This window comes from Sander vitreus, chromosome 23 (genome assembly GCF_031162955.1).
Source record: "Sander vitreus isolate 19-12246 chromosome 23, sanVit1, whole genome shotgun sequence".
NCBI classification, from domain to species: domain Eukaryota; kingdom Metazoa; phylum Chordata; class Actinopteri; order Perciformes; family Percidae; genus Sander; species Sander vitreus.
The window spans coordinates 1659517-1671858 of record NC_135877.1 but is presented as its reverse complement, the minus strand read 5'-3'; the positions used below and the strand labels follow the sequence as shown (position 1 = coordinate 1671858).

The following is a 12342-nucleotide window of genomic DNA, read 5'->3' as shown; positions in this document are numbered from 1 at the left end:
TCGGAATGACAGGCCATCGGTTAGAGGAGTGGTCTCACACTGAGAAGGTGTGTGGGTAGGCCCGGTAATAAGGACATTAAACATCTTTGACTGGATAGGGGTGACCTTCCTGCCATAAATATGAGCTATGTGTTTTCCTGAGCTTGCCAAGATAGTGAAGATGAAACACATCCTTCCCGTTCCTATGCATTTGAGCCAAAACCATTGCAGAAAATGAATGAAACTGAACCGAACATGTTCAGAGCATTTGCATACACAGCAGCAGCTCTCTTATTTCGCCCAATAAATGTGATGTAGCCTATTTTGTCCTTGGCTGGGAATAAATAGCCTATTCACAGGGGATTATTTGGGGTTGATCTCCTGGTGGAAACAGTACATTGGTCTAAAGATAGTCTATATCAACGACATTTAATTCCTGGGATTGTACAGGGACTGCCGGAAATTCTGCCGGATGTCCCTCATTTTGGCCGGATGTCCCGTCACCTTCCTCTGTCTCTGTGTTGGCGTTCTAACCTCTGGTGGATTTGTGAGGACTATGGTTAACTGCTCCTCAGATCTCTGCAGGGTAAATCCAGACAGCTAGCTAGACTATCTGTCCAATCGGAGTTTTCTGTTGCACCACTAAAACTACTTAATTTATACTGTTTATTGATCCCCAATGGGGGGGGATTACAATTTACACTGTTTTGTTAGAAATCACTACACACGGGCCTGAAATATATACATACACACACACACACACACACACACACACACACACACACACACACACACACACACACGTCAGAGAGAGTGGGCTGCCAGTGCTGGACCAGTCCCTGTACTTTGGTCTGTACTGGGACTTAAAGTCCGGGCGCTTAGCACCGCTCATGACGATTGTGATTGGTTTAAAGAAATGCCAATAAACCAGAGCACGTTGTTCTCACATCCTGGAATGCTGTATGGACTAGCCAGACCCTCCTTTGCAGCGCTGTGGAGGAGGGTCTGGCAATGCGAGACTAGTCTAAAGATGAATATGCTAAATGTAATGACATAAACTGTCATACAGATAGATGCAATTCACTAATTTACCAAATTTAGACTGGGAGAAAACAGATCTGCATATGACTGCAGGAAGCATACTGTATGCCTCAACACTAGTCACGCAGTGATCTTTGCTCAGGTACATATCTGTGTCACTGGAGGCTAAATGTAATATACATACAGACGTAGGAGAACAACAAGAGGGGCAGTATATATCCCCAGTGTGGACATATATGGATATATTTCAAAATATATTTATAAAGACATTTCTGTGGCAATAAATAGACAGGATTAAGTTTCCACAGGAGTGTTTCTGTCTACAAACAATCCTATTGGTCAAGCTAGCCCAGGGTGGGGGCTACCTAATGACAAGTCACTACCACAGCGACCTGTCAATCAGGATAGAGGTTTAGCAATATCCATAATTAGCTATGTGTATCCATAACACTGTGGACATTGAAATAGAGCTGAACTTGTTTTTGGCTGTTGTCTTAAACATTGACCCTCTCACTGTTTTCACTTCAACAAAGTTCACTGGAACATTTTGGTTGCCTAAAAATGTCTTAGTGTCAGGGTTTTGGTATTTTGTTCTGTCTTATTGTGGTAGTCTTGTTTTTCTGTTTTGTTCTGTTTCCTGTTTTATTTTGTAGTCTGTCTTGTCTCCCTTGTCTTGTCTAGATTACTTCCTGTCTTTGTTTGTTTGTTTCCCGCCTTTTTTGATTGTTCTGCCCCACCCTGATTTGTTCCACCTGTTGTATCACCTGTCCCTTGTTAGTGTTCATTACCCTGTGTATTTAGTCCCTGTTCTGTCTTTGTCTCTTGTTGGATCATTGTATTTTGTTGCATGCTGTTCTGTTGTGTCGAGTACTATCATGTCGTGGTTTCTCTGGTCTGGTATGTTATGTTCGGTGTTCCTGTTTGTTCTGTGTTTCCTGTTTTTTTGTATCCTCAGTATTGCTGGAGATATTTTTTCTGTTTCTTCAGGACACTTTTTGTTTGCCTTTACCATTACCATCGCCTAATTGAATCTTTGAACTCAAGCACTGCTCTGTCTTGACTGCATTTGGGTCCTAGCCTCGCCACACACTTCTTTTTGATCCTGACACTTAGCTTAACAATCCTTCCCAGCTACACACTCTCGTCCAAATATGGTCACTTCTGGCCCATAAAAACCAAGATGGTGACGGCCAAAATGCCAAACTTGAGGCTTCTAAACCAACGTGTACGTGTGACATCACAGTGGCTACGTCTACTTTTTGTGTGCATAGTAAACAAACACACACACACACACACACACACACACACACAGATCATTGCACTACGCAATGAAATAACATGAGCTCTACCCTGAGCCACTGCTGATGTCCACCATCCTATCATGGGGCTATCATAGTAAAGATATATTATTACGGTAGCAACTCAATTAATAACAGAGTAAATGTAAAAAATAATGTCTTGATTCTGATGTGGGCAGATAGTATTGTAAGGTGTGCGCCCAGTGCGCATTGAGCATGGATATACTGTTTTTATTGTTTTTGAACATTTCACTCAGCTAATAGATAACCCTAACCTGATTCAAGCAGCTAATAGATAACCCTAACCTGATTCAAGCAGGAGGGCCGTGTGTGTGTGTGTGTGTGTGTGTGTGTGTGTGTGTGTGTGTGTGTGTGTGTGCGCGCGCGCGCGTGTGTGTCAGAATACATACAATATTGCGACTAACAATATTACACAAGGAAAACAGGCGACACAATAATAGGAAAAAATGGCTTAGACCCCAGAGGGGTTAATGGGATGTGACTTTGCCTTCCTCCATTTATGTTCTATTTCCAATAACTGTAGACACTTAATATTTCATTAAATAAAGACGTACAATTATAACATTTTGGGAATAAGTCCAACTTGAGGTAATAAAACATACAAAATATAATTCTCTGCCCTGGATATGCTAGATAGATAGATAGATTCGCCTCTAAATAGAAACGTTCTACTCTGCTTTGTAGGCCGGAGCTCCATGGTGGGAAGAAGGCAGAATAAACAGAGAGCAGAGCAGTCCTCAACGGTTTGGAGCAGCCTGTCACCTGACAGTCCAGGACTAGTCAGACTGAGACAGTGACAGTTTGAGGTCGAAGCGTGATTTCACTCGGCTCAGTGGCCAGGCGACAACAGAGCTACAACATGCCCAGAGGAACGGCTCATGAATGGCAGGTATCTGGAAAGCAGATTCCGTTTAGAGTCCTCTGACAGCACTCGTACCCATGCTGATATAATCAGGCAGAGGAAGCCCTCCAGCACTTACTCTATTTTCTACAGGTCCATTTAGTGTGGCTCACACTGGATCACCACTGAAAGTAGAGAGTTGATCGTTCATTACCTCCACACATTGGCAATCCTTAGAGCCTGATTCAACGGTTAATTCTGACCAAGTAATTTGATTGGCAAGAGGCATTCCATGAGTGCTGATATACAGTCTAAGGCATTTTCACACCTATAGTTCATTTGCTTTAGTCCAAATCAGTTAATGAGAAAAATCCAAACGTACCAAAATGCGTCATTACAAATCACGCAAGAACGTTTACTCCTCTTATTGGTCGGATGTGTCTGGAGGCGGGAACAAGAAAGTAAAAAAAGGAAGAAGGTCCTGTGTGGACTAGTGCATATTTCTGGCATCTCCATGGTCAAACCAGCTCATTTCATTTAAATAATCAGACATTGTTTTTGCTCTGCTCAAAGAGACTTCGCTCCGCTCTGCCGGCGTCTGTCTCCAACTTTAGCGGCGGCTGGTTTGAACACAGAGATGCGAGTGACGGCGAGCTTGACTGCTGTCATTTCAGTGAGAGAAACATTGAAGCTGCTACAGTTTGCTGTTCTGCTGCATCGCAGATTGCTGACTACAGGAGACATTATTTTTTATTTTATTTTTATTTAACCTTTATTTATTCAGGGGAGTTTCACTGAGAGGCAGCCTCTCTTTTGCAGGAACGCCCTGATCACATTCACACACATTCACATTCACACACATTAGCTCAGACTTGTGGTGTACACATACAGTAGTTGGTACGGTTCGAGGTCGAATCACGTTCTCACCACAAACCAACCACTCCAGTTCGATTGAATTGTTTGGTCCGCTTTTGGTGCACCCGAGTGTGATTGCTGTTCTCACCTGCACAAATGAACCGCACCAGCGAGGCAAACAAACACTAGTGCGATTCAAGCGAACTAAATGTGGCAGGTGTGAAAGCGCCCTAACATCACTGGGACTTTTAACTACATGTATCACTCTGAGATACAGGTGTTCTTAACCGTTTGTTGCATTATCTTTCTTAGATCATAACAAACTGCACCCCAAAGATGAACACATTTCCACAAATGCCATCTGACATTATGAATAGTCATCAGAAGAAGATGAAGGGAACGAAAGAAGCCTGGATGCTTCAGTTCAGACCTCCAGGTGTGCTCATACTGTATGATTGCGGTAAAATGAGCCGCTCACTCTACCGCAGTCTCAGCCCACCTAGGCAAATACGAGAAGAACAAATGTGAAGCTATTGCCAACACTGCAAAGCAAACCACATTGGCTTTGAACTGCTTTCAGACTTGGCTAGCGTTCATATAAACATTGACATTCAGTCCGTTAAGAAGAGCGAGCTGAATACAGTCTGGAGAGCAGGATACGATGGAACATACTGTCTGATCAGCTGTGAGCCACCAAAGTGACTGTCAACAGACTCTTAGTTTACTGTCTGCACAATAAATAGAAACATAGAAAATGTAGGCTACGTGATCCAAAATAGCTGGCCTGTGGCGTGTAGACCTACACAAATTTTCAAGATAGGGTGCAGGAAAAGCCAAATAAATGTTTAAATACCAAGCAAATCATAATCATAATGCTGTATCTTATTACTACTAATAAGTAATAAATAAAACTTTTGTAGAGCCCTGCTCGAGGAAAAAACTCCAGCCTGAGCCCAGCGCTGATCCATGATGGTCAAGCCCCGGCCTGACAAAGTCTCAACCTGAGCCCGTTCTGACCCACACACACACACACACACACACACACACACACACACACACACACAGGTACATTTGTTATAGGCATGCTGTGCCTTGTGTGTAAATATGTAAATGTCACACTTTCTTTCACTTTGGTGTCTGCTGCTGTGGAACTGTCTCACATTTCCACGCCTTGTTTGCTCTGCGGCGGAGGGGCGTATATGGGCACAATGAAAGGAGAAAAGTTAAAGTAAAATGTATTTTTGGCAAAAATTCCATGATTATCTTTAAGCATATTATAATTTAAGAGGGAAAACTGGACTTCTGCAGCTCAGTTGTCAGGCTTTAGAAAATCTAGCCTGTGACGGGAGACTTTGGCCAATCACAGGTCATTTCAGAGAGAAAGAGAGCATACCTATTGGCTGTTCTGCACATGCATATGCCTGTGCAAGCTGCAGAAAGAGGTCTCACTCTCTTTCAAGTTCTGGTGTTTTGTTTTTTCTACCTACTGCATATTTTCGGCTAAAAGACTTATTTAGCATCACGGAACTTAGTTTTGTTAGGGCGTTCACGAACGTTAGCTGACGTTAGCTTCTCCGTGTTGTCATATCTCGTGAGAGTTTGGTCCTGAGACAGAAACAGGTCTCAAACAGAGTTCATTTTCTCCTGATATGTCTGTCTGAAGAATGCCATGTTAGCGTCAGAATGTTCTGGAGATATGTGGCTTGTGAAGAATGGGTCCAATATCTACTTTGGTGACCATAGGGCGAAAGAATCGCTCATAATCTGTGTTCACGTTCACTTCTCTCGTTGGAATCGACCCACTCAGGACCTGCTGCTAGTCTCCTGAAGAGGCGTGGATGTGGAAAAACCCACGTGACACAGATACAGTAGTCTATTTTTCGTGTCTTTGTTTCTTTGTTAGTTTAAACACCATTTTGATAGATTAGGTGGGGATGTTCTGGGTCCAACGGCCCTTTGTGGGTTGGGCCAGGCTTCTTCCCTTCTTTTGTTCTTTTTGGCCAGACCTCCAGACTCCCATAGTTTTGGTTAAATCTTTGGTATTCCTGGGGTATGGTGTCCTTCAATATGAGGACGGTCACAGTGAAGTTGAGTTTGTTTGTTGTGGCCGTAACACCATGACACAGTACATTTCACAGCTAACTGGTCAGAAGTGGTTGAAATATTCTTGCTCTTGAACAAAGTGGTGGACGGATGTATGAACAAATGCAGTTTGACATAATAGCAGGGGCGTAAAATAATTGGTCAATACTTTTTCTTTTTTTACGTTTTTCCACCCAAAAATTTAAATAATAATAATAATAATAAAATCAATCCATCATTCTATTAGCCAAGATAAATCGGCATATTCATAAAAAATCAACAACATTGATGATACACTAATTGGCATGTAAGGTAGCCTTCCACAGATACAGGTAAGCTTATGAATTCACTGTTCCTTCCACATGTATGTTATTGACATTAAAACATAATGATAGATGAATATGTAAATACTTATTTTAATAGCTTAGTATTTTAGGGCAACATTAAAATGTATATAGGCTTTAGGCCATTTTTTAGGCCAATTTTATACAAAATATGTAGTAGGGGGTCCCTGCTCTTCTCTCTTTCAGGTTATCGGGTCCTTGGCATAAACAAACGTTGAAGACCCCCGCTTTAGAATATGCGTTTCAATCGGGGGTTTCACTGCAGTTTACGCCCAGTTTACGACCTCTTGCCTGTTTACGGCGTACGGTCAGCTCTGTACGTTGCTATGGTTTCTGTACACAAACCAACCAGCCAACAGTTTGCAGGGCTGCAGACCCGATAAGAAGGAGAAACACAGCTACTTTTAAACATCATCAAAGACTTGGATATCAAGCTGGTTGAAGGAATGAAAGAGGGAGGATGTGTTCACACGGTCCAACAAGTCCTCCACCGCTGGAACACTTTGAAAAAATTGTATTTTTCACGGCTACATGTAAACGGGAATATTAGTGGAATATTCACTTTCATTAACAATGTAAACAGCTTAGTCGGAATATCGTCTTTTTTGGAATAAGGGCAAAAACCGGAATATGATGTGCATGTAAACATACTCTCCCTGCATCTCTCCCTGTGCAGTTAATCATTGTTTTTTGCTCTTCTTAATTTTCAGTGTATTGATTTTTGTTTGGATCTTGGTTGCCAGTTTTTACCTGCCCGCTTTAGGACACCTTTTGTTTGTAAGCTCTTTTAACTTATTAAACCTATAAAAAGGTCCTGCTGCCTCTTCACTCATTTTGGGTCTAAGCCTGCTATTGCACAAACCCTGACATAAAGTGCACTGTAGGTTTTCTAATAGCTTTTGCTCTTGAATATTGCTACATTAACAGCTGGCAATGTAAGCTCAAGTGAGGAAAGTCAGTTAAACATAAGATAGGACAGAGCATTGAATAACTCTTCGGCTAATGTATTTCTATGTATCTTCTTCTGTTATGCAAAAAAAATGTGTCTAGTCCAACATACGCACTTGAAATGAAATGTACTCAGCCTAAATTGTTTCCATATGCAAAAAGAAATATGCTGTCACAGAAAAAAAGCAAAGGAAGTGTAGCAGACTTACGGAGGGAGTGCCACTCGTCCTGCCTTATTGTCCTGGTGATGTTGTAGGAGAGGTTTTTGGGTATTGTAGCCGAGGAGTAGTGATATTTGACGTAGGAGCACCTCGCAACGGAACCTGCAGAGAAGAAAACAAAGGATTTTACTTTTTCATTTTTAAATGGATAAAAAAACACTGACTCATGGCTCATTACATAAGATCCACACTGGTGACACGCAGAGCAGGAATGAATGGAACGTCAAGATAACATTATTTCACAGTGTCATGATTCAGCTGGAGAGGCTACGTCTGCAGTTATCAGTTAAATACCCATACACTGGCAAATCACTCTTCTGTCCTAAAACAAAAGCAATCTGCTGTTGTCATACAACCCTATTGTGTCAACGCTAAAGAAACCTTTCAGCATGTCTTTCTATTAACTGCAGTGACTGAGACAATGGCCGTCAGAGCAATGATGTGTTCGTCAAAAGTTATTAACTAATCAGTCAAGGGAGCCATTCAGTGTATAATTATAAATGTCTCAGAGAGTCCCCTGGCCTGGTGATGTGTGTGGGTTTTCTAGATGAAAGTTTTCACTGGCAATGTAGACCTGAGACAAACTGACTGCCACGAAGATGTCTGAATGAATGGAGACATGAGCTGAGCTGTAGAAATACTGAACCATAATGGTGGAAAACAATCATCAAGTGTTTTTCTAAGGGCCAGAAAATGGAAAGCATTGGTTGTTTGGTCAAACACTTAAAACCACTTATGCTTACACTGTACTGACAACAACCTCTTGTGATCGTGTGAATAATAACTATTATTGTGTCTGTATATTTCTGATTCAAATTTCACAGCAATCCATCCAGTAGTTAAGTTATTCAGTAGGGACCAAAGTAGCAGACAGTTTACCTAGCACTGCCATCCCTAGAGCCACATGGCTAACAGAGCTACAAACACTCGCAACCTGACTCGTTAGAGCCACTTCCCTCTAAATTTACATTAATAAATGACCAATCACAGACTGCTGCTTTGGTTTGACATTCTGAATCTGTAAATGCAAATGGTCTGTATTAATATAGCGTATTTCTAGTCAAGTGCTCTTACATGTAGTACAGGAACCATTCACCGTTCACTCACATTCACACACTGTGGCCGAGGCTGCCGTACAAGGTGCCACCTGCTCATCAGATAAACATTCACACTCTGATGGCGCAGCGTTGGGAGCAAGTGGGGGTTCAGTGTCTTGCCCAAGGACACTTCAACATGGAACTGCAGGACCAGGGAACCAACCTTCCGATTGGTAGACGACCGCAATACCACCTGAGCCACAGCCGCCCCTTGACCAAACTTTGCAAACAGAAGACACTCTAATTGACATGATATAGCTCAGTGGTTCCCAGACTCTTTCTGCAGGGCCCCCCTTTTATGGATACAAATATTTTCAAGAGATCAGCTGTTTCTCTGTGAAGGGGGGAGAGAGAGAGAGAGAGAGGCCAATAGTCCCGACCCAGCGCGTTTAGATCTGACGCTAAAGGAGACTTTTAGCGTCAATAACGACGCCAAAGGCACCTGACCAAGCGTCCGTATTTTACACGATGGGAGTGAGAATGTGTTGGTATAATATATGGTCTATTAGTGAGGTAGATGATCACATTTTGTCTCCAATGGGGATAAAAATAATTCAGCAGAGGCTGGGATATGTAGACCAGGAAGGGGGAAATCCCACACATCTGAAATATAGATACATATATACATACATACATATGACAGCCCTAGTGAAGTGGAAGCTTCAGTGGAAGTTGCATGCTGTATATCATGATGAATTCTCAAAGCACCATGCACTTTGTCACAGCCAAGAGTAACAACGTGTTTGTAATATTTTGACTTTTTGACTGTATTTTGGGATATTTGCACTCACTGCCATACTGTATGTTTGTATGAAGACTGTAATATTCTGGCGGGTGGAGAAGGAGCTGCTTCCCTTTGACACCATTACTGCAGTCTGCTCTAATTATCTCTGGCAAGGCTGCGCACTGAATAACTGCATAGTTGGAGTCCTGGGAGATTTGAACTGCACAAACCAGGATAAAACACACACACACACACACACACACACACACACACACACACACAGGCATAAACAAGCAAACCCAGAGGACCACAGCTGCTGACAATTGTAATTATCCATTCATGACTTTCTCTTCATCAGTGGATCAGATGAAACCATGGTGCATAATCTGGTGCAGTAAACATCTTAAAATACTACTATTACTACAAATAATAATACATGTCATGTAATCTTCCTAAAAAAAACCTTCAAAATCTTTCCACAGCTTTTTGAAAAGCATAGGATATAGATTGATAGTTACTGTTTTTGCTGTCACCTGCTCTATAGTTTTGCTTGACAAATAAAGCTATAGATGGGAGCTTGTAAATAGTAGAGGCATGTAGTAATAACAGTAATACTAGAATGTAAGAATACTAAAAAAGTTTCATTAAAATTTCTAAAGTAGGTAAGCAAAATACTTAGTTTTAAAACTGAATGTACTTATTATGCAGTAGGTCCTGGTACATTGTCATATCAATTAGATTATTAGATTCTTATTAATGAAGCAACCTGTTTAACTACTTACTACACACTAATTATGTATTGTGTAAACTGTTAATGTATAAAGTACCTATGGCTGTCACATAAATGGAGTAAATAAATAGTGTAAAAAGTAAAAAAAAAAAATCACTCTGGAATGTAGTGGAGTAGAACTACAAAGTAGAAAAAAATGAAATAAGTACATTTGAGTAAATGTAATTATTTACTAGGGGTGTCCCCGACTAAGAATTTACATAGTCAAATCACATTGGTCAAGTCTTGCCTATAGTCGACTGATTACGCACACACACACACGCACGCACGCACGCATGCACGCACACAGAGGGTTCAGGGTCTTGCCCAAGGACATTTGGACATGTGAAGAGGAGGAGCCAGGGATTGAACCTCCAGCCCTGTGATTAGTCGACCTGTTCTATCAGGGGTTACATCAGGTGGATACAGGGTCCAAAATTAACATCTGGGTCTATCTGCCAATGGCTGGTAAACTGCAAAAAGATACCAACTGGCCAACTAGTTTCAACTGGCCATAATACTGCAAAAGATAAAAACGAACAGAAACAAACAAGCAGGTCCTATTTGTCTGCACCTTATTGTGTTAGCGCTGCCTTCATAAGTGTCCTCAGCCACAAATGTGCAGAGTTGATGCAAAACAAAACGTGGTCAACCTACTTATGTGTAGTCGTGATGATTTCAAATCTGAATTCATCAGCTATAATAGTTTCTATGCCCTTGCTTGGACATAACCAGAATAAGATCTTAATTAACTGGATGGCTAATGGTCAGGTAACTTCAGGTTAGTCATTCCATTCATGTCTCCAGGAAGGTGCTTCTGTTCAGGAGTAAAGTCCAATTTTTAATTAGTTTAATAATAATTTAATAATCCCGCAAGGGAACATTGCAATGTTTTCACTCTGTTGTTATTACACACAGGCCTGAATTACACACACATGCTCAGTACCTACAGTGGGGGAAAAAAGTATTTAGTCAGCCACCAATTGTGCAAGTTCTCCCACTTAAAAAGATGAGAGAGGCCTGTAATTTTCATCATAGGTACACTTCAACTATGAGAGACAAAATGAGAAAAAAAATCCAGAAAATCACATTGTAGTATTTTTAATGAATTTATTTGCAAATTATGGTGGAAAATAAGTATTTGGTCAATAACAAAAGTTCATCTCAATACTTTGTTATATACCCTTTGTTGGCAATGACAGAGGTCAAACGTTTTCTGTAAGTCTTCACAAGGTTTTCACACACTGTTGCTGGTATTTTGGCCCATTCCTCCATGCAGATCTCCTCTAGAGCAGTGATGTTTTGGGGCTGTCGCTGGGCAACACGGACTTTCAGCTCCCTCCAAAGATTTTCTATGGGGTTGAGATCTGGAGACTGGCTAGACCACTCCAGGACCTTGAAATGCTTCTTACGAAGCCACTCCTTCATTGGCTGGGCGATGTGTTTGGGATCATTGTCATGCTGAAAGACCCAGCCACGTTTCATCTTCAATGCCCTTGCTGATGGAAGGAGGTTTTCACTCAAAATCTCACGATACATGGCCCCATTCATTCTTTCCTTTACACGGATCAGTCGTCCTGGTCCCTTTGCAGAAAAAACAGCCCCAAAGCAGGATGTTTCCACCCCTGTGCTTCACAGTAGGTATGGTGTTCTTTGGATGCAACTCAGCATTCTTTCCCCTCCAAACACGACGAGTTGAGTTTTTAACAAAAAGTTCTATTTTGGTTTCATCTGACCATTCTCCAAATCCTCTTCTGGATCATCCAAATGCTCTCTAGCAAACTCCAGACGGGCCTGGACATGTACTGGCTTAAGCAGGTGGACACGTCTGGCACTGCAGGATTTGAGTCCCTGGCGGCGTAGTGTGTTACTGATGGTAGCCTTTGTTACTTTGGTCCCAGCTCTCTGCAGGTCATTCACTAGGTCCCCCCGTGTGGTTCTGGGATTTTTGCTCACCGTTCTTGTGATCATTTTGACCCCACGGGGTGAGATCTTGCGTGGAGCCCCAGATCGAGGGAGATTATTAGTGGTCTTGTATGTCTTCCATTTTCTTATAATTGCTCCCACAGTTGATTTCTTCACACCAAGCTGCTTACCTATTGCAGATTCAGTCTTCAGTCCA

The 12342-nt window shown here is 41.8% G+C and overlaps 1 protein-coding gene across 2 annotated transcripts in view; it reads right to left on the bottom strand.

Annotated features, from left to right (window-relative positions):
* The window catches only part of tmem178bb (transmembrane protein 178Bb), a 109087-nt gene that overhangs the window by 43844 nt on the left and 52901 nt on the right, over window positions 1–12342 (bottom strand). For both annotated transcript variants that reach the window (XM_078242906.1, XM_078242905.1), the window contains one exon: window positions 7619–7732. In XM_078242906.1, coding sequence (XP_078099032.1) covers window positions 7619–7732 — 114 coding nt within the window. The remainder of the gene's footprint in view (window positions 1–7618; window positions 7733–12342) is intronic.